This window comes from Drosophila mauritiana, chromosome 3L, assembly GCF_004382145.1.
Source record: "Drosophila mauritiana strain mau12 chromosome 3L, ASM438214v1, whole genome shotgun sequence".
Classification (NCBI taxonomy): domain Eukaryota; kingdom Metazoa; phylum Arthropoda; class Insecta; order Diptera; family Drosophilidae; genus Drosophila; species Drosophila mauritiana.
In genome coordinates this window covers 6,927,604-6,950,509 of record NC_046669.1, presented here as the reverse complement: position 1 = coordinate 6,950,509, position 22,906 = coordinate 6,927,604, and the positions used below count along the sequence as shown (strand labels likewise).

At 45.7% G+C, this 22,906-nt stretch overlaps 2 protein-coding genes across 5 annotated transcripts; one reads left to right on the top strand and one right to left on the bottom strand.

The window, feature by feature from the left end:
- Positions 1–397: 397 nt before the first annotated feature.
- LOC117142035 lies at positions 398–14,339 on the top strand. Of its 2 annotated transcripts, XM_033305900.1 has the most exons (8): positions 398–1,476; positions 9,516–11,413; positions 11,471–11,780; positions 11,838–12,135; positions 12,194–12,403; positions 12,458–12,629; positions 13,083–13,304; positions 13,358–14,339. In XM_033305900.1, the coding sequence occupies exons 2-8, from the start codon at positions 9,533–9,535 to the stop codon at positions 13,586–13,588; spliced, it is 3,324 nt and encodes a 1,107-aa protein (XP_033161791.1). In that variant the 5' UTR covers positions 398–1,476; positions 9,516–9,532; the 3' UTR covers positions 13,589–14,339. The 2 variants fall into 2 exon arrangements, with proteins under 2 accessions (XP_033161791.1, XP_033161792.1); XM_033305901.1 differs by lacking the exons at positions 13,083–13,304; positions 13,358–14,339 and adding an exon at positions 12,964–13,073.
- On the bottom strand, positions 14,285–22,844 carry LOC117142036 (protein melted). Of its 3 annotated transcripts, none has more exons than XM_033305902.1 (10): positions 22,142–22,844; positions 18,041–18,195; positions 17,731–17,982; positions 16,859–17,660; positions 16,060–16,802; positions 15,764–16,001; positions 15,488–15,657; positions 15,294–15,422; positions 14,945–15,226; positions 14,285–14,885 (listed from the first exon to the last, which is right to left on the bottom strand). In XM_033305902.1, exons 2-10 carry the CDS (start codon positions 18,143–18,145, stop codon positions 14,628–14,630), a joined length of 2,979 nt encoding a protein of 992 aa, XP_033161793.1. In that variant the 5' UTR covers positions 18,146–18,195; positions 22,142–22,844; the 3' UTR covers positions 14,285–14,627. The 3 variants fall into 3 exon arrangements, with proteins under 3 accessions (XP_033161793.1, XP_033161795.1, XP_033161794.1); XM_033305904.1 differs by having other exon boundaries at positions 15,488–15,639; XM_033305903.1 differs by having other exon boundaries at positions 16,060–16,796.
- Between the last annotated feature and the right edge of the window lie 62 nt (positions 22,845–22,906).

Below are 22,906 nucleotides of genomic sequence, written 5' to 3'. Positions count from 1 at the left end.
AAGATATAACCGATTGAGGCTAGTATTTTTATTGTGGTATTTTCATGATTGCTTTTGAAATGTGCCCGCCAACATATGTCTTAACCAAAAGCGGTTAATAGCATTCCTTACATTAACTTATATTTAAACATCGACAACAGGTATAATAATTCAAAACTATTAAACAATTTAAAATAGAACCAAATTTTAATTAAAATAGCTGTTAACATGGATAAGACACATATGGTGCATCCAATAGATACACTTAACAGCTGTAGAGAATTAACAGTGAGACGGTTAACAGACTGCTAGAGTGCGACTCCCCGGCTTTGGTATTTTAACATTACCTTCATTCGGTTTCTCTAATATTTTCAAAATCTATATAAGCAACTCGCAACGCATTCTCTCTGTAATTTTTCGAGAGAGCGCAGCAGCGCGCGCTGTTTATTCGGTTAGCATTAAAAATTATTATTAAAGAAACATCGATACAACTTTAATGCCTGCGGAGTTGCGGCATTTGAAACAAATTTTTTAAGCAAGCGAAAATAAATTCGACGTGATAGTGTGCTTCTGCTCGCCCACATGAAGCGATAGCGATGTATATTATGATTTAGTTAATATAAATCGATTTAATTAATATTTAAACTTGTTGTTTTCCGCGAGTGGGCGCGTTTTGTTACCAAGCCGCTATACGATTTTCCTTTTTCCGACTTCCCTGCGCGCCGAACGGGTTTTTCAACGAAGCCTTGCTGTCTTTTTCCTCTCAAGCAGCAAAAACAAGGCTGAAAAACTAAATTAAAGCGACTGGCTTCAGCGGGAGATTAATCGATGTGCGGCTATAGACTTTTAATTCGCAGATTCATCATCGATTTTTCCTTTGAGCTCAGCTGCAGTGCGCTAGTGTACGTGCGTGTGTGTGAGTGAGTCCTGACAATACAAATAAGCAGTGTTAGGTAAACGGAACAACAAAAGGAAGTGAACCAGAGAGAGAGAGAGAGAGAGGAAAGGGCAGGACGATTCCGAGTCCTTGAGCGATCATTCATGCTCTTCTTCTTCTCCAGCTGCAGCTGTCACGAAATTTCGCGCGTGCACGTGTGTGTGTGTGTGGGAGAGAGGGAGAACGGAGTTAGTAATTTCACTCCACTTCTCAGTGTTTGTGCATTCAATTTGCACAAAATTGAAGCGACGCGCTAAATTCGCAAATTTCCGTCCGCGAATTGCCATCCATTATTTTGCACTCCCCCCAAGAGAGCGAGAGCAATAATAGAATTATCAGGCAAAACGAAAAGAAATACAAAACTCGAGCGAAAAGAGAATGCCCTGGGAGGCCGTAATACCGATACCGCGACCCTCTGACATTTCCATCGTCGCCCACCAAAGGAACAACAACTGAGCGACAAACAAACAAACAAAACAGCAAACGAGCGAATCAACGAACGAAACTCCAGCAGCCTCAACCGCTGGCACAGTTTTCCTCCTTCAACTCCAACTCCGTGGGTGAGTAGCTACAGTGGAACGCCACTAAGTAGAACATACTGGGAGTTCTAACTTAAATTGCAAAGAATGTCGCTTTGAGCACAACTGTTTAAAAATTGATTTCACTTGGTCTTAGAAAGTTAAATAAACCAACTGTTTCATTGTTTTTGTTTGTTAGTGCCAGTTTTAAATTGAAATCGATTAACAAGTCTTAATGTCCTTTTTATATTTGTTGATATTGGATTTGGCATATGAGGGAAAGGCACATAGCTCTTACGTGAAAAATTTTATAGTTTTTACATAGCATTTAAATATAATTAATTGTGTTTGCTGAGAAAATGAAAGTTTTGCTTATGTAATTTTTTGTTATCTTTATTTTCAAAGCCAGAAAAAAGTGTTTACAGTTTGGACATTTTTTTTTCGCACACCCATCCCAAATTGAATTGTATCAGGATAAAAGTTCAGCTTACCCAATCTCCACTGTAACTCATTGGCGGGTAGAAAGCGGTTATCGAATATGAGCTGCGTCTTAAGTTGAAGCCACATCGTCGTGTGGGCGAGGGGGTGGTTGTGGTGGGTCAGAGGTTTGTTGGCGTCGTGCGGCTTTGGTTTTTAGCTGAAATTAAAAAGGTCAGGACCGCCGGACTGAGGGGCTTCCGGATTTTGTATCCTAGCCACGTCGTTCGCTTCATTATGCAGCGTTAACTTTGTATGTAAAAGAATACATACATATGCATATGTACATATGTACATATATGCATGTGGCAAGCGGTGAATATAATTTCAGTTGCATGACTTCGGCGATAATCGATTTTGAAGCGACGAAGCAATCAGGAAGAGTGCAATTTAATGTCAGTCCGTCACTCAGTCAGTCAGTCAGTCAAACAGTCACAACTTGACACACTGCAAAAAGTTATGCTGCAAAATGGAGGTCAGCATGACGTTTTTGCATTAAAGATACAAAGCGAAATGTAGCAAAAAACTAACTTTTTGCTTAAAAAGTTTGGTAATCATTAATGTTTAAATGGATTTAGGCAAACAATTGGGTTTTAAGTTCACTTATCCACATATTCTCAAGTAAATCAATCAACTCCCATTTCCTTTAAATAATAATTGGCATAAACTACCATTTTTCCTGGTGTATTCCGGCCTGCTTAAATGGCGTTTACCATATTCATAAGCGGCCCGGTTGATGGAGCAGCGGACATGGCAGCCGTTACTCCATAATGCGACAACTTGTCGACTTGGAGTGGGGGTGTGGGGGATGTCGTAATGGAGAGTGAGCTGAGGAAATCGCTAATTAAGCATCAACTAGTGCAGTTTCCGGTGCAAGAGTCGCAAGAAACAAGCAAGCCTCCGTTCTTGTGCTTTCCAAATCGTGTGACACATTTCGCTTTCCCACACACCAATTGGCGATAGGAGTTATCAGCACTTTCCAGTTATAGCACTTCTTACCACTTTGGCTGGCCTGCCCCCTATCCCAAAAGATAATAACACATTGCATTTTCAATGTGTTTCGCCTGATAACTGGCATGTATATGCCCGATTAGCGGGTATCTCAATAACAATGGCGTTAATTTATGATAAACAAGTTTTTGAAGTGTGCGAAATTTAGCAGCTCACTGATTTGAGCCTGTTTTTGGCGACACACCGCACTCCGCTTGCCACCCCTTGTCCAAATGTTGCATTGTTTATAATCAGTAACGGACTCATAAGCGCACACATGTCTGGGCTGGTTTTCAAGGTCAGTTGAATGGCCAGATTCGCCTCGTTGTGATTTGGCAAGCCCATGGAAACACGATAAACGAGGGCAAACAGAGCAGAATTCAAGCTGCAGCCTCTCATCATCTCGCCTTTCCCCAGACAATGGACATTCGGCTATACCATTTCAGCGGGTTATGCCTTGAAGAACGCTTCTGGAAACGAAAACCCGGCCTGGACTGGAACCTTGCCAAAACACACTCGAGACACGCGTTGACAATGAGCGAGGCTCTCAGGCGAGACTTTCAGGCGTCTCCAGATGCTTTCCATTCTATTCGCTTTGTCTGTGCCGCTTTCGGCGTTGCATGCACTGCGAGAAAAACTGATTTCGTATGGGTGTTCTAATCTAATGGTTTTTATGTATATCTGCAATTCACTTTTCTTATATCGAAAATACAGACACTTACCTATAGTGAACACTGTTATCATATATATTGTTATCATATCAAAGTAATTAACAGTCTAAAAATATATTGAAAGTAATCACTTAGCCAGAATATCGATTGGAGTTTAGCATTACTGAGAATTACGTTGATAAGGCATATATTTTAAGCAACATTTTTTAAATTTTTTGCGCTGTGCTCTCATGGCTTTATGGATTGCCTCCAGTCAAGCTCAACTCTGAGCGTAGCTGGTCAATGGTCAAGACCGCGGCGCCCCTCTTCCACCCCCTTTAGACCACTTTTGGCAGCGGAGTGTCGTGTGGCGCGCATGCCGCTGAAAAACTTTGCGGAGCGTGAAGTACACCACTCATTGTTTCTACTCGCATTGGTATGAAAACTATGTGTATTATGGCATGTCGTAAAGAGCCATTTTCTTTGATACCCAAACTGTTAAAAGACCAACGAAGACCAGCCATCATGGGCAATAGTATCCAAACGCCGCGTTGGAGATCAGGCCGCAATCTCGACTTTCTCCGCCATATGACAAATAATTTTAGTAGTTGGCGTAATTGCCAACGCAATGGGTTGTTAATTAAGCCGGAGAGTTTCACAAAGAGCGCACTAGTCACCATTTCCATTTCATTCCGGTCTCCGTCGGTCTATTCCGGTTCGCATTTGGACCAGGCCAACAAACGATATTCCGCCCTCGGCGGTTCAGCACATCTGAAACAAATCAAGTGCGGCACATTTGTCACAAAAGACTCCATTCCATTGGCGGAATACATTTCAATAGCTGCCAGCCTAATAAAAACCTATTTTTAGACATATGCGGGAAAACATGATTAATGCGTTCTCTCGGATGCAAAAAGAGTTTCTAGATACGAGAACGCTTCTCAAACTTCAAATTCTCACTTTAAATTGGATGTTTCTTGGAATATGTGTAGTGCAATCATATTGAAGGTACTTTCCAGCATGGTTTAAAGGAATATTACGCCCATCTCTTGAAACATTTAAACACTTTTGAAGGCAGTGTAATCCTAAGATTTTGAAGTAGTTTCCAGCTCTCGGAGTTACCTTTCCTTTCAATCTTGCCCAATCTGCTTTTCGAAAAAACTTTCCACTAAATGCAAAGCGAAACATTTGCGTGCCGTTGCTGTTGACTGAGAAGCCGCCAAAAATTGTTTATAGTTTTACGGCACCAATGAAAACAACAACAGCAACATTGCTGCGTCTGAATCAAACAACAACACACACCAGAGGCAAACTTTGAAACTTCAAAAGCGATGAGCGATTCAGTCGGCCGATTCTTCCTGCTACGCCGACTACTTGTTGCCCAATATCTGATGGCTAGTGCCGAATTCCCGATCCCCGTTACCCAATATTCCCGATCCCCAAGAGCCACAAAAAGCCCGCCTTCGTGACAGCCAGCTGGCACCGCTATAAGACCCGGCCACGCCCCCAGTCCCCAGATATTTCTACCCCGCCCCTTTTCGGTTTCAGTTCTTTCTTTGATACCCCAAACACATACACAGCGTTGGAGGGAGTTAGCCCCAAAACAAATTGAAACTGTTTTGGAAAAAAAAAATAATAGAAAAAAGAAAGAAAAATGAAGAAAAGCCGCAAAGTCGAGACAGGGGAATCGGCTAAAAATTAGAAAATCATGCTTACACTTTTCTGGTCCGCTCTGTGTGCATAATGCGCGATAAGTCGGCAGGTGCAATACAGAACGAAAACACCAAAATATAGGCGAAGCCAGATAGTCAGAGGGGTGAGGGGGGAACCCGGAAGAGTCGGAAAGTTCTTCGACTTCCCCAACTGCCCACTGCCACGACTCCTGCCCCTTCTGCCAATAAAAACGGCTCCGTGCACTGAGGAAAAATCGTCTTAAATCTTATTTACACTGCCTTATCACCAATATTTGTTAGCCAGATTTAAAGAGTTGTAATAGATTTTAATTATTATTATATTATTATTATTATGTAGTGAGATTTTCTTTTTTATTATTTATTTAATTATATGAGAATTTGTTTTGTGTGCGCTGTTTTGAATTGACGTTCGTCCCCCAGACGAAAACTGTGCGCACAACTTGCAACTGCAACTCATTATAACTGCAACGGGGGGGCGGAGAGGTTGGTGTTTGCTTTTGGGGTGGGGCAAGGGGTATGGCCATGGGCATGGGCTGTTCGGCAGATGCGGGCGGCAACTCTAAAAAGGGGAGTGTGGATGGGGCAGGGGCACCGACCGGGGGCAACTCGATTGTAATTCGCGGCACAAATGTTTCACTTCATTTGAGTTTCGTGGATCCGCTGGCAGCACAGGAAGTGCTTTGACAAACAACAAAACGTTTTTCGGGGAGTGGACTTCGCCATGGGGGCGTGGCAGTCACCCACGCACGACCACCTGTTTTGCCAGTAAGAACATAACACCCGTTTCCATATCAATTAACGAACTAACTCCCGTCCAAAAGGGAAGCCCCAGCAATTGAGCATCGAGTATCTGGGATTCCAGTTCCAGAAAGTGGGCATTGGGCCATGAAAGGGGTTCCGCTAATCCCCCCGGTTTCAATCTGCGACACAAAAAATAAATTGCCGTAGATACTCACTGCATGTATGGGGAAAAAAATTGTTTTCAATGCAACTGCCACAACAGACGAAATAAAATGGGCGGAGAAATTTATGCAAGTGAACGTTTGTATTTCCCCCATTTCTCGAACATGTGGCACAGCATCAGTGGCCAAGGAACTGCGATCGCATAAATAATCATATGCAGACAGTGCGTTTCGGGAATGTATGACCAGATAGATACCAGAATATTCCCAAACAAATTAAGATTTTATAAGTTTTCATGGGTAAATAAATTTTAAAATTTCTTGAACTAAAGTGTTATATCCACCTAGCCTTATAGTCGTGGAACGCAGTGTCTATGCAGATTTTGGTCTGAATTGTCATGCGATTTGGAGTGCACATACTCTCATATATCTGTTTGTATGAGAATGCATAATTGAGGAGCAAATTGCTGAACGGTTCCCAGAAAATAGCTTGACCACGGTCGCCGATGCGATAACCCTTTGAATTCTGCGGATCAGCAAACAAACTTAAGGAGAAATAAGAGTAAAAACTATGGTTTCACTGCAGTCCGACTGGAAATTGCAATTGGAAAAAGCGAGAGTAACTGCTATAACCTTTCTTAATCCAGCTTATCTTAACGATCCAAAACTCTGCTCCACGAGTGGGTTGTAAAATCAGCGAAATCGTTCGAGACGAGGCCTCCTCCTTCTGGTCAATGAATGGATGCTAATCCGAGATGAATGGAAGATGTCTGCGATGTGGCGAGATTGGTGTGTGACCGTTGACAGTCACCAGCAGACGCATCAGAGACATCAAACGTTGCAATTAATGCCGAGCGAAGCGTTAAGCGCGCCACTTGTGGCACATGCATCTCTTGCAACTTTTCCCCATTTTCCATTTCCCAGCCGCACAACACGGCTAAGTGCAATTAACTTGGCAAAGTCAGCGACATTGCGACGACGTCGAGTCGCGCTGCTGGGTCTACGTATTCTTGCTCTGCCAAGCGCCTTAATCGAATTAGTGGACCCCTTCCGAACGGGGAATACTCACTCTGTCCATTGATTGGAGTTAATGTGCCGTGACGAAATCGCCCTCAAGGGTTTCTATTCACCGCGCTCAACGAGCGTGGGCTCCTATGTATTTATATAGCTTTCGCCTTGAACTATTATGCGCTAAAACATTGTTGCATTCTGCAACATTATCCAGAGACAAATGGTTGTATTTCTCGTTAACTCATTGTGAGATCTTTTATTTACACAAAAAAAGCGAATAATATGTGGCATATTCTTAAGGTTTTGAGATACAGTTTGTAATGATCTACAAAATATTATAATATTTTCAAATGTGGCAATAGTTTCTCGCAGTGCATTTATGCAGCGTCAGTTCCGGTTTATTCAAACAATTCCGCGACTGCGACTTCAACTTCGATAAGACCTCAGCCTCGCTCGGATGCGAAACTAGTTTTTTCCGGCCTCTCGGCAGACTTGCATCTTTCACTGCCAGGGCCATGGCATTTCGATCGATTCGTGGATTAGCGGCGACAACTTCATTGCCGTTCCCGTTGCCATATTCAATCCCAATCCCGACTTGCCATCCTTTCCCTTCTATTTCTCTACCACGATGTTTATCCAGCAGATACTTTGTGTGTGTGTGTGTGTGTTTATCTTTGTGTGGACATGTGGCTGTTTATGGCTTCGCCTTGCCTTGGTTTTTTTAGCACCCAGCAGGGGGGGTGACTAGTGAGGAGGCGCTTGGCTTGGAGTCTTCCCCATCAGCGCTTTCGAGTGGTCTTCATTAGGTGGCTGTCTTGTCTGGATTTCTGAACGTCTAGATGGGAAGATGGGAAAACGAGCCAAGCCGGCTGCAACGTCTCTTTAAAGTCAACTCGAGCATCGACCGAGTGGCGGGCACGACTTGAGACAGCCTTTAACATATCGTAAACAAGGTCGTTTGCAGGATCTTCCATTCTGGCTGAAGAATATTGAAAAAAAAAAAAATAATGCTGGACGAGGAAAAGAGCATGAAGGGCATTCCTGCCAAACCGGTTGGCAATTGGCCAAGTCTGGGTCTGGCCAGCAATTTACTGTAATTCGCTTCAAATAAATTTCCAATTTGCTGAAAACTGGAGCAACTTCATTAAGATCTCCCTTCGCAGTCACCTCACCTGCGTGATGAAATCATCAAAAATGGCCCAAAATCTCTGGGAGATCGCATAACAAACATGACGCTAATGACGTGTGTCTAACTGGGACTGTAATGCAAAGCGAAACAAGCGGGAAATATATAGCAAATTAAATTGGTGATGAAACCTAAATACCCTTACACCACAGGATATATACCCTTATTTGCTACATTTAAAAATGGATTTAAAAATGAGCGCTGTGTAAGAAATAGTTTCACCAAAATCAGGATTAAAACAAATCATTAACTAAAAATAAATATACCTTTTACTTAGCACTATTTACACCTTTTAAGTTAAAAACCGTTTTTTCGATAAACACCATCACACCTCTATGACCTGGTCTCGTATGAATCTTAATGTGACTCAACTAGAATGATGATGGATGTGATAAAGTGCGAATTGCGAAGCAGATTTCTGGCACAACAATGTGGCATGCCAAATTGGATGCGAGTTTGGAAAGTTCCGCAATGATGGCCCACAGCCGTCTGCCAGTTGGGTCAACGTGCCACACACAGCCACACAAATGTGTAAAATGTGTGGTGGCAATCTCAGATATTTCGACGATGACGACCCCACGAGACAATGCTCCTCATAATTTATTTACGACGAACCCCGGCGATGGCCCACTTCGTTGTAATGTCGGCAGGTGCACACTTCGTGTCGTGTCACTCTCCGAAACGGAAACTAGTTCAAGTCAATCATAGCCTGGGGGCCAAACGTTTCGTCCTGGTCACGATGCAACCACATCCACCCGTCCATCGTCCATCTGTTTTGGGTTGCGTGCCGGGCAACTTGACCGAAAAAATGAATTGTATTCGCAAATCCTATTTTTGCATTTCGGAAAAAGGTCGGTGGCACGCAACTTGTTTGTGTCGCATGCCGAGAGAATGGGAGCGGGAAAATGGGGATCGGTCCGAAATGCCAGCATCCCAAAAATACGCATCCCGAAATGTGGGTCATCTTAAGTGAATCACTGCACTGTACAAAATAAATCAGCTTAAATCTTCAGAGCTTATGCTGGACTAGCGTGTAATGTGTGGGTTGTCACATTAACTCATTGTTTTATCCCAATATGATAATATTGAGAATATTAGTATGCTTTATTACTTTATTTTCCTCAGTGCTCTGACTAACTATCTCTCATTTTCTCCTTTATTGCATGCACAGGCGACTAGTGGTCGGCCATGTCCGCCACTCTCTTTGAGATGGACTCGCAAACGGAGGAACAGCAGCAAACAGTGTGCCTGGAGGAGCAGCAGCTGGTCGTGGGCATGACCAGCTTGGAGTTGAGCGAATCTGTTGTCACCCCGGGCAATTGCGATGGCAGCGACAGTGGTTTGGATGTAGCCAGTTGTTGCCATTCGCGGATCACCCTGCAACGTGGCCTGAGCAGCACCAGTGGGGGCTACACCAGTAGCAATGGTCTGGAGGAGATATACGACAGTTGTGAACTGAAGGTGACCACGGTAGCCCAGACTCCTAGTGAAACGGGCAGTGAGAAGACATCGCCTCCGAGGAGAACCGGTTCGGTGAAGAAGAAAGTGGCCATGTTTGAGCCGGAACCAACAGAAACTCCTGCCAAGGATCAATTACGAGGCAGGGTGGCCAACTTAAAGAGAGCGGAGAGTCTACCTAGAAGTAGTGCGGCGCCAGGAACTCCTGGCACACCCTCAACTCACAGGGACAAGGCGCGGCTTTCGACCTCCTCATTTCGAGTGCCCAGCACAACGGCCACACCCACTTCCTCCCGCCTGGCTAGACCTCAAAAACCGGACACGCTGCCGAATGCCCTGAATCGGGCGCAGTCTGTCCAACGGCTCACCCAGGTGCAGAGAACACCCTCGCTAAGTCGAGCCAGGACACCGGGCACCCCTTCGGACGATGGTCGCTGGCCGGCGAATCGAGGAGCAGCTCGTCGCGGCATGTCAGTGACTCCGGAAGTTACGACAAATCGAATGCGAGGAAGTCCTGCACCCGGCGGAACACTTCCACGTCGCCGGAAACAGCAGTCCGTGGAGGATCTCACTGGGGGACGACTATCGAGGAACAACTCCATTAGCCGTGCAGCAATTGTAGATGCCCGCATGACGTCCTCGGTAATGGTGGTTCCTACGAGTCGTAGAAGCTTGGCTCCCGCCTCAGCTAAGGTCAATTCCCTAAGAAGACCTCAACCGGCAACGCCCAGGACACGAATCTATCACGAGACTGCAGTGCAAACGGCACTGACCAGTGAGGACTTGGAGCAAGTCCTGGGCGGCGGACTATTGCAAACTCGTGCCGTGGACGCCGTAGAGCAGCGGAATCAAAGCACTCAAGCGGAGCCAGACCAAAGGGAATTTGAGCTGGAGCAACTGCGTCAGGAGGTGCGCCAACTCAGTGGAAAACTGCAGCGGGAACGGGAGGAGAAGCTGGCCATGCAGCAGGAGCTGCACCTGAACACGGAGCGGGTGATGGGTATGCTGGAGCTGGCGCGAGTGGTCAGTGCCAGTGCGGGAACTCCCACGTCGGAGGACAGTGGTGATGGCAGTGGTCATGACAGTCTACTCATGCTGGAGTCCCAGATCCAAATCAGTGGCCATGAGCTTTTCGAGCGCCAGCAGGAGATAGGCCAACTAAGGTCCATGTGTCGCGCTCTGCAACTGGAGATGCGGAGATCCTTGGCCACGCAACAGTTGCTGCTCCAGGAGAAGGCCGCCATCGAACAGGAATCAAGTGAACTGCAGGACTTCCTGCAACACGAGAAGGCAGCTCAGTGCGATGCTCTGCGGGATCTGGAAGCGGATTATCAAGCCGTCAAATCGCAGTTGGCCAATCGAGAGGAGGAGGCGAAGGTTCTCCGGGATGAATGCAGACATCTTGTGCGACTCAATGAGCAGAGGCGCCAGGAGAACCGTCTGCTCCAGACCAAGTTTACCGCTTTGGAGAACAAATCTCGGGAGCTCATCCACCAGCAGAATGCCTCTGTAGCTGGAGCATCCACAGCCCTTTCGGGACTACACTCCCGTTTGGATGGTCTAGTGGAACAGCTCGTCTACTCCTACAGTATTTCCGAGCAGGACTTGGAGGTAAGTTTATACACCATAAGTTATATGCCTCCTATATAATTCCCTTTTCCTTCACAGGACATTCGTTTCCAAGCAGAAACTGAGCACGTTCAGAACGGACAAAGGCCCAATGGCCTGGACCTGCCCATTTGTCCTGCAGCTAGTGGCGATGCCATTCACACTCTGGTCCTGGCCAGCGATGGTTCCTTATCCCCGCAGCGCAATCAGTCCTTCATAGCCGCTGTAATCGGTGCCATTCGTCAAGCCACCACCCATTCCGGCAAGCGCTTGTCACTTCGACATGCGGGAAAAAAGAATGGAGTGGGATTAGGATCAGCTCAAGCGGTTACCGCCGGAACTCACGGTCATGAGCCTCAGGGAAATGGAGGTATTGTAAAAAACACCATTCTAAAAGTATTAAATAATAATATTTTATGATCTCTAGACGATTCCGATTCAACGGAAATGCTGGACTCGGAGACGGAACCCTGCCTGCTGATGATGGACAACGTGTTGGAGGATGTGGTACACCATGACTCTCATTCGCACAACATGGTCTCTTCCTGCACGGGGATGATCTCGCAAATAGAGCTGCCCACGGAATTGATTAGTCAATGTAGCCATCAGAACAATATTAATGGGGTAGCCGGTGGGGATGACTCCCTGCAGCAATTATCCCAGGCCATCACCAATCGCCAGCAAATGGAGCTGCACATGCACAAGATCAATGGCATGCCCATGAAGTAGGTTACCATTGATGTTACTTTATCCGACCTTTAGCTTATGTAACTCTTATTCCAGTCCTCGCGATCAATGCAACACGGAGGAACTGAGTTGCCATGACTCGCTGGCGGAGCTGACGGAATTGCCCTCGCTAATGGAGTACAGCACCGCCCAGGCTGTGGTGGACCAGGTGATCGAAGTGGACACCCTGGTGACCAAATTGCTCAAGGTCCTGAGACTGGTTCAGCTGGACAACGACAACTGCATACAACAATTGATAGTTGATAAGTGAGTTTTCGTTTTATTTTGAATGACAACTTATTAATAAATGATGTGTTTCAGGAACAAATTGCAGCAGCACAAGGAGGACATGCTGGAGAAACTAAAAGACTTGGAGGACGTTAACCTGAAGCTGCAGGACGAACTCATGGATGCCACCCAGGAGCTGATGATCAAGGGCAGCGACTTGAGTGGCGCCAAGGCCGAAATGCAGCGCCATCGCAACGAGATCGACGTAAGGTTTTAAGACTAGATTGCCGCTGAGCATTTTGTGGACTTTTCTGTTGCGCATCCTTCGAAGACATTTCTATATATCCGTTATTGTTTACCTTCAGATATATACTCTCATATTTTGTATACCAATCTCGATCGCGATCTTATTTAATTTGATTGATTTAGTTTAGTTGTAGTTCTAATTTTGAATAAATTACTTGGCTTATTGACATCTTGAGTTGTGCCGTAGTCGTAGCTATTGAACGAACTTTGGATATAATTTCTTTCGCCTTATTTCATCATCACCTGAATCATCGAACAATCATCAAACAAACGACATCTCGATGGTACGACAGTCCCAAATCAAGTTTAAAAGTGCACTATTTCGTTTAAAATGAGAACCCAAACTAATTGCCATGTAACCACCACGCTGCTGCTTCTCCACAACTGCATATCATCCAATAATCCTGACCAGCGCCTCAACGAGGACATCTGCACACTGAGCACACTCTGCAGCAGCTACAAGAAGCTGTCGCCCACCACCGAGTTCCCGCCCATGCGCCTGCTCTCTCCCAACCAGGATTCCGACCAGGGCGATGTCCTCGGTATCCTAAATCTGCTCAAAATGTGGCAGGCGGGTGGGCAGCTGAAGGACCCACGGGTGCGTGGATACCTCGAAATAGCCAATGGTACTCAGGTGAGTCGTGCTCATCTATACCTAAATTCCATTTAAAGTAGTATATTTTGCAGGTCCAATCTCCTCATCAGGATAACAACAATGTGGAACGCCTTAGGATCTATGCCAATCAACTGGAGCACGTCTCCCGCGTCCTGGACGATGCGTTGCCCACGGAGTTGCATGCTCCGCTGCAGCAACTGCGTCAGGACATCGAGGTGGTCAGGACGAATGCCAACTGGACGCAGCTGCTCGAATCGAACGAAACGGATCACAATGCCAACGGCGATGTGGCCACGCCTTGAATTGTGTCAAAAACTGTTGTTAATTGTCTAGCTAACTTTTAGATCTTGATCGTTGTTTACTTTTACGTAGTTAGTTACAAATGTTTGCGTCCAATTTGAAAGGCATCGATTGCGGCTCTAGATGTTTTAACCACGTCCAAAAGAAATAATATTTTAAATAACTCATTCCATGCCATACTGCAACTAGACTTTTGAAGCCACTGCACACAAGTGCTCTAGAATTCCATTTGAGTTGGTTTTGCATTTAGCTAATATAGCATACCCTGCGGCATTTAGACTTTCAATGCTGCATACTTTTCGTCTGAAAATCTATTTCTCAAGCCCTGCAGTAATGGGCTACCAAGTATTCGGATACAAGTATTATGAAAATTGCTAGAACTAAATTTTTCCTAGAGTTAAGTTAAACTTTGTTGAGTAGCACTTCAAACTAAAGAACTCCATCATGCCACACCATTTAAGATAATATAGCGCAACAGATTAAGTATGAGTTTAGCTTGGTTTTGAAAGCGAACAATTGCTTATGAGAAATTGCCTCAAATATCCTTTGAGAAATGGCACACCTCAAGCCGATGAATTCCTTGCCGCATTGCCAAAATTATGATTGCAGCTATAATTCGCCATTCAGTCATTAGTTGGAGATTAAAACGGGTTTGTTAATGCCAAACCCCGCGTACTGAAAATAACTGAAGCATTCGATTGCGAAAGCAAGCTGTTTGTTTAATACACGTACAATAAATAAGCATAAACTAAATATATATGTATAAAAATCAACTATAAATGATAAAAACAATTTCGCAAAATTTTTGAAATCCCTTGAAATGGTTAGTACACGCTAGATAAGTCTAAGGACATAGGCCCAAGGTATATATAATATATATATATAATGATATATTGTATATATATGGTGTGTATATAGTCGGCAGAGTCCTGTGCTCGCCGATCCTTTGTCTGTTTGTCTTTTGTGTGTTGCCGTTGCTCTGTCTTTACATTTACAAATAATCTCACATGGGGTTTTTGGATGCCATCGCATCCTAGAATCCTAGAAGGAGGGCTTGCTGCTGCCCATGCTGCGGGCTGGCAAGCTGTTCGTTTTGGCCGTGGGATTATCTCGGGCCTGCGAGTGGGCCACCACGATGCTGAGGCACTGCACCCACTCCTCGGCATTCTTGCCGTCCTTGGGCTTGAGTATTAATGTCTGGTCGGCGGTGAATATCTCGAAGGCCTTGGGTATGTTGCGGGCACCACGAGATACTTTCACCGAACGTATCTGATTCACATCGATGCTCTCACCTCCGCTCTGAAATAATTTAAGATTTAGTAAGATTTAAGATTAGGTATAACTTTCGATATACTCACAGAGCCTTTGCAGGACAAGTGCGCTCCGGACAAAGTGAAGTAGCGCGTTCGCCAGCGCCTGAATAGTCGCCACTTGCCCTTCTTCTCCTTCAGCTGACCCTCGATCATGGGCTGATTGCTGCCATTGAGGAAGCCCACCGCCTTGTCCGGATGATTGCAGAGGAAGCAGCCCCACTGGTACTCCAACTCATTGCAGTTCGGGTTGGACTTGTCTGTCTTGGAGACCTCGAACACATCCAGAAAGCCCGAGTGTCGCAGCTCGTTCACCAGGATCTCGCGGTCCTGAAAAATGTTATTGTATTAGAGATACTATAGTTATTTATGGCATGTTGAAGAGGTATTGACCCACCTTGACCTGAGGAAACTGGCTGGTAACCAGCTCGGTGAAGCTGCGGTTCTCACACTTGAGTATCTGCCAAATATTCTTGAGATTGCTAATGCCGGACTCACGCGTGCTCAGCACGCACTTCTCCTTCACCTAAAATTTCAAAATTGTACAAAATTAAAAGGACCGAATTCAGGTTAAAAGTTGAGAGCACTCACAAAATGCCGCACTTGAAAGTCCAGGAACATCATATGTATCCAGGTCTTGGGGTTCCGAGTTCGCATCGTGAAGCAAGTTTTGGAGTACAGGCAGTGGGGACCACGAATCTGGCAGGCGAAGTGCAGTTTGGCCACCTTTTTGGTACGACGCTCTGCAAATTCATTGGAAACTGTGTGATGTGTTTGTGTGTGTATGTGGGGATGTGTGTTTATGTGCGGGATGTATGGGGAAGGAGTTAGAGATTGAGGGAAAGGATTCCGGCTTCAAGGACTTACCCTCAATGCTGCAACGTGTGGGCGGCGGCAAATGCTGCGATACCTCATCCATGTAGGACTTGATCGAATTGAAGTTCTTCTCGCAGAATTGCTGGACAGGATCACGCATAATCTGGTATGGCTCAAAGGTGCTCATCCGCTGGTCCATGACACTGTTGGCGTTCAGTAGGGTCCTGCTGGTATTATCGCTGCGTCGAGGTGCCACATTGGTGGTGGGTCCCGAAACGATTACCTCGCTCTGGAAAATATATCCAACTTCAGTTAATATTCTTCTTTATCCTTTTGATGTATCTTACATTTCCGTTGACTGGCAGTTTCATCACTGACTTGGCATGGCCATTGCTGGCGGATTGGGGCAGCGCCGGAGAGGCATGATGGACGGATACCGCATTCTGTGTCTGCGTTGATGGTAAAGTGGCCACCGCGGCCGACTGTGGTATGGAGATCGAGCCCACCGATTGATTCAGTGCATCCGTGCTGTACTTCATCAGCACCGTGCTCGAGTTGAGCAGCGTTGAGGGTCCTTGGGAGTGTGGTCGCACCTTCGAGGGCGACGTGGTCACAGTCACTCCTCCGGAGGTTACAGGTATGCCATGTCGATTGTGTCCAGTTATGACCACGTTGTTGCTCAAGGGCGGCACTGGCGTCACAGGCGGATTGCTTAGGCCAGTTGGGGTCTTCGGAGTAGCCCCCGATTGCACCACCACATTGGAGCTGCCTCCAGGTTGCTGGTTAATCTGCGAGTTACTCAGCCGAGTCATGCTCTTGTGAAGTCCTCCCACGGATCCGCTGGCCACATTCAACCGGGTCACACTCCGGTGCGTATTGCTGGCGGGATGCAGACGACCTGTGCTCCGGGAATCGCCCAGCTTTACCCGCCGCGTGTATCCCGCATGTTGGGGAGTGGGCGTGGCAGCCGATACGGGCGTGGAGCTGGCAATGGGCGCCGAGGCGGAGGCGGGAGGTGGTGTGGGCGTGGCACTGGCTACGCTGGCCGGCTGGACGATTGTGCTGTTAATAGCTGGTGCTTCAACTGGAACTTTAAGGCATTAGTTTAGTATATATTATATTTAAGCTTCACATAAATGATCTCACCTGGCTTAAGCGGCGGACTGGGACTGGAGCTGTTCAAGCTGACAATGGTGACACCACCGGAGGTCTTGTTTGCCAAGCCATTCCCCACATCCTGTTGCGAGCTGAGAGCTGCGTTCTTCTGCCGCACGCAGGCCAGGACCTTGTCGGTGAACAAAACCGGATAGGCGGAACAGAGGCGAGTGGCCTCCTGTTGCAGGAGTGCCTGCGTGGGCAGGTGCTCCAGCACAAAGTCCAGAGCCTGCTGGGCCGTCTCCTTGCTCCCGATACCCGCGGTAGTCATAATCTGGGCACAAAGCGGAATCGTTCCAGGATTGGTTTTAGCTGCCAGGCGCAATTGCTCGAAATGGTCGACAAGAAGGCTGGGCGAGTGCTGGGAAAGCTTAAGCAGAATCTGCATGGTTATGCTGGAAGTGTCGCTATCGAGCAGGGAGCCACAGAGTTGCGGAACGCAGGATTCCAGAACCTCTGGTGACTTCTGAACGATCAGCAGATACAGCTGGAACACCGCCATCCTCTCCTGCGGATCACACTGTGGCAGCAGGGGCATGAGAAGTGGTGCATGTGGCGTCACCGCCTCCGGAGCCACCTCGTACACCTGCGAAAGCACTCGGAGTAGACCATAGTTTCCGGACAGGATGGACTCCATCACGGACTCCGTATGAGGGCTCAGCAAGCAGGCGTGATCGATGGCCGCCAGTGACAGGTAACTGGCCAAGTTTCGCGACAGCTCACGGTTTCCCTTTGGAAGGAACTGAACGGCGACGGGAAGGGCTATTTTCATCAGTTCTTTTTTGTCATAGTTCTAATTAAAATAAAATAAAAAATAGTTGTTAAATGTTATCTTCTTATATTAAATAAGATCCTAGTCCTACCAGGAAAATGCTAGAGATGATATCGGCAGCGATCTTGGCATGGGGTGGCTCTTCCTTTGTGGTTCCCGAGGGTTGGAGGTTCCACAGCAGACAGGTCCTCAGAAGATCCACCAGAGCAGCACAGTATCGCTCCGCAGTTTTCGTTTCTCGGATGCAGGATAGCACCCGTGTCACACAGATCTCCACCACACTCTGGTCATTGTTGTTCTTCACATAGTCCGCATGGGAGATGATCGGACTGATCTCGGAAAGCTTTAGGGGATTTCATACAATAAGTTTCGATTGGCGGACAGTGCTGGGAATAACCTACCACCTCCGTGATGTCGTCGACTATATCTGCATCCGGCACGGAAAAGAGATCTCCGGCTCTTGAGAGATCGCGTTTGGCGAGCACTTTGTTGAAAAGTTCGTGCATCGTGGAGAATTCCCCAATTAGTATTCGTCAAAATTCTTCATCTGCAGCAACTAAAAAAAAATATGGAATTAATAAGGATCTTGGTAAAAATTCCCTCTCATATATTTTTATATGCAGTTATGGCTAAATATTTTAGTATTGCAAAAGAAATCACACTCCTTTGAAATTGACTATATCCAATGAGAATTAGTCGGCTGTATTTGTTTATTTTAGTCAGTGCATTTTTTCACTGCCATGTTTGGAATTGGCCCATTGCCAAAGTTCAGGCGCCTCTGGCAGCCACTTTTTATCTTATCGCCGGGCATTTGTATAGAGGTTTCGCCAAAATATTTACTTGTTGCTCCAGAGCAATTCTATTCTCGATTGTCCCGAAAGTGCATATATAAGTAGTTGTAGTTGTATAAATATAGATATTCCGCGGACACCAAATACTTGTTGCACTGCCTCGATGTTTATCTAAGATACTCTCGGACAAAATGCCCTTGCTCATCTTGTGAAGGAATGTATATTTCAGCCCAGCCACAGAACTTGTGATATCGAAAATACAAGCGAAATTTACTAGCTAAAACAACTATCTTTATGGCTAACAAATTTGGGTCAATTATCTTTATGGAACCTTCAAATAATTCGCATTGAGTCCATGATTGGCCCACATTAAGTGCACCAGCTAGTTTGTTTACCCAAGAATCTGCACCGTATGGTCGGCCAGAAATTCTGCGAAAATGATTCGGTTCTGTTTTCCGTGGGGTTTCCCGCAAACGCTGTTTGTGTTTGCCCACTTGCAGTTGGCCGCTTGTTTGTTCCGCTGATAAATTCTTGGCCAACTTGCCGTCGAGTTCTTTGGACCTTCGTGGAATGCAGGTCTTTTGATTAGATGAGCAAAATTCCGGCAAGGGATTAGACGCGACTTAGCGGATCAGCCGGGAATTTGCTGGCTGGCCAAATCCGTGGGCGCTAAAAAAAACATGAAATGAAAAGAGCTGGCAGAAAAGTCATTTCGCGCGGCTGTCGCGCCATCAAGGAAGCAGACGCTAACGCCAACGCGCCTGGGTTATTAAATTTTCAAATAAAAACTGAAAACTGAAAACCGAAAACCAAAAACCAAAACCAAGAGTTGCATAATCCATAGAGGCCAGTCAGGCGGGCAAAGCGGCTCTGCACGCGAATTGCAGACGGGACGGGTTGCTTTTGGTTTGGGTTCGGGCCTCTCGACGGGCGGACAAGCAGACAAGCGGACGGGCGGACAGACGGACGGACGGACAGACATTTGCTTCCTGGAAATCGGGACAGAAGACAGCGACTGGGCTGCTGTGGTTGTTGTTATTTATGGCTCATTCGCGCTCAGGTTGCAGCACCAACAACAAACAGAAAAACTGGTTAAAAAATAAATAAAGAAGCAGCAACAAGTCGCAGCAGCAGCAGCAGCAGCGGCAGCAGCAGCAACTTTGAGCGCCCGAGAGAAAATTAAAAGAGAAATAGAAACACACATATGTATGAAAAAAGGGGTTCGAGCTCGGGTATAAGTAATGGATGATGGCGTTGGCTAAAACATAAACCGAAACCGGTGCGGCAGGTTAATACACACGAAGCCCCGGGCCCAAGATCGCAGGGGGGAAGGGGAGCGGTGCAGAGGAGGGGCAGGGTCTCCAGATTTCGGAGACAGAGTGGAAACAAAGGCTGTGCCAAAATTCGGGGCCCCATAACTCTTCGCTTAGATTCTATTTGCATTGCTCCACAAAATGGCAGAGTTCAGGAACGGAATAAAGCCAGCCACTAAATATCTTAGTTCGCTAAGCCTTTCTATTACACTCGAACTGCTTGGACTCTTGGACAACAATTTAGGTCAATTATTGTGATTACTCAAGCCTTAAGCGTTTCAAAATCGTTTCAAAACCACAATCCATTGTGTATGATGAAATGTATTTTGCATTAGTATTTTTGAAGAATTTGTTAAAACCACAATTAGACTTCTAGGCCTAGGTGATATTTGAATATACTCGATGACGCAAAGTTCGTGAATATTCGGAGTGAAAAAGATATGCACGCAATTTGTAGATCTTCGAACGTGACAAGATCGCAGTTCGACTTACAGAAGTCTGTCTGTGCTTTTCGAAGAGCGTGCGAATGACTCAATTCCCAGATGGCGACACAGATGCAGAGATGCCTCGCTATGAGTAACCCTACCTGTTGGCCAGGGCTGGACTAGCCGACCAAGTGGCACGGCCTTCGTGGATCTCCTTGTTGGGAGTTTCCGCGAACCGGGCAGCCGGCTCACATAACCGTCACACTGGACGTATACGTATTCTGATCCAGCGAGCATTCCGAGCTTTTCCGAAACCGAGTCGCATTGCGTGCTTGGCAAGTGTTTGGTTCTTGTTTGTGCATTCCATTGTCATACCTGGACAATCCAATGCGGCCCGAGGAGCGTCAAGTGTCTCGGCTGCCAGCCACTAGTCGCTGGCCACTGGCCACTGGCATCTTGCAACCTGCAACCTGCAACTTGCAACTTGCGACTGCAATTACACGTCGGTTCAAAGTCTGCAAAGGCGCCTCGGGGGAAAAAGGAGTTTTTGGCGGCGGATAGTCGCAAAACATACATAACTAGTATTAGTCGCTGTCGCTGGAAAACTCGTTTTCCTCTAACTTCGATCGCACAATCCGTTTTTGTGTCTGTTTTGGTTTCTGACTACCTGGTGGTGGGTTGGGTTTGGGTTTGGGTGACTGGGATGCCACCGATTGGAAATATATTTATCTAGTCAATTTGAAATCTGGGTTGCAAATGTCATCAATAGCTATTGGTTAAGGTTAGGTAGTAGTAAGGCTCTTGTGTGGGAACTATCTCAACAATGAGCGAAGTATGTATCTTTTAAATTGCATGATTTACAATGTAGATTGACAATGTAGATCTCTTATAAGCAAAACTGAATTGCCAAGTCAGCTGTTTTGATCGATCCATGGGTTAAATAACTAAAATATAGAGACGATCATGTTTGACCACATATATTCAAAATCAGCATGCATTTAAAATCAAACATTTCCGTTCTTAGCCAATTCATATTTAAGTGTATTGCATCACCAGGTAAATTATGTTATCTACCCCACCGAAAGCCGAAAACTACCTACATGTACGAATTAGCAAAAAATTATAATTTATTCGTACCGCTTCCCCTTCCCCTCTACCTTCTCCCCTTGCCAAGTATTTGGGGACTGCGAAAAGTAAAGACAACATCAACACGGTAATCCGATCCGCAGACGAGGTGATTCCGGGGACAGGAGTGCGAGTATGTTGAAAAATGAGCGGCGCGTGAAACTTATTAATGAAAAGGCCGCGAACGAAGAAATTGCCGCGAATTAGCCCAACAACAAGAAGCGCGCACACGGGAATATATACAAATATCGCCACAGATACTAACGCTCACATTTTGGCACATTTTAATGGGATTGGCGGAGACTGCGATCGGATATTTTCTGGATTTCTGGCTACCTGGCCAACTTTTTATTGAAATATCTGGTGAAATTACGGCATAAAATCGTTTGAATTTAGTGAATAACACTGATCTTGGAGTATTATTAACTCTGCTTCAAAGCTATAAACTCTCTTCTGAAGTGTATAAAGTTTTAGGTTTGAATATTCTTCTTTCTGAAAAGTCTAATATAAAGCCTAAGTTTAGAATTTAGTTTAGAATTTACTACATTATAAATGAATACATGATTTTAGTTTTCAAAAGCATATAATTATACTTAATTATTTACTTTGTAAGGTCAAACTTTAGTCATTCACGATAAGATAAATGTTACACACTTAAAAAACCTATCACCATTTAATTTGTCGAGTTTTATATTATCGGTTTGATTATGTTTAAAGAGGACTAAACCCCATTTAATGTAACTGGCTAACGAACGAAGTCTTAACTCGCAATCCAATCGAGGCAATTTCAAATTGTATCTTTCGCTCTGCGAATTTGAATGCGGCAACGGTGAATGGGCGAAACTCACCGTATTGCATCTGCGGCTGCTGGCAGACAGCTGGTCATATCAGTATCACTTCGAAGTGTGGGCCTCGAATTCGGAGTCGGTTTCCGATTCGGAGCTAAGCCGCTCTCTCAATACATCGCTCTTGCAGCAGCAACAGAAATCAAAAAAAAAAAAAACAGACTGGAAAAGGTAAAAAAGGTAGACAACGTTTGTGGTTGTTGCTGTTGCCGCTTTTGTTGTTGCGGCTGTGGTGTTGTATTTTTTTTATGGCTGCTACTTTTGTTAACTTTGGGTGTAGTTCAATATTAATTTAATTGTTGCTGCTGCTGCCGATAAAGCACAAAATTCAGAATTGTCGTTGGCGTTACTTATTTTTTTACGGCCGCGCTTTGTTGCCGCGCCAGCGCATTGCTTTTTATGCAAATTTTCGCATTTCGTGTATATCTCAAAAGATATGTTTTGTATGTACTATTATTAATACATATATATTTTGTTGTTTTTTAGTGACGACTGTTACTGCCGCCGACTGTTGTTTCAGCCACAATGCCTTGTTCCACTCTGCCTGATTTCTTTGTATTTTTGCTAATCACATTTTGTTAACACACACACTCGCATGCACAGGCACAGGCACACACGTAGGCAGGCGCACGCACACACCGATAGGCGAAGAAAGCGACGGATACGAGCGCGCTGGCCAAGCGAACGCGTTTGGGCCCGAATGAAGACTGAACTGAGTTATTTTTCGGAATGGCCCAGACTGGTTGTGGTGGTCGGTGTGCCTGTTGT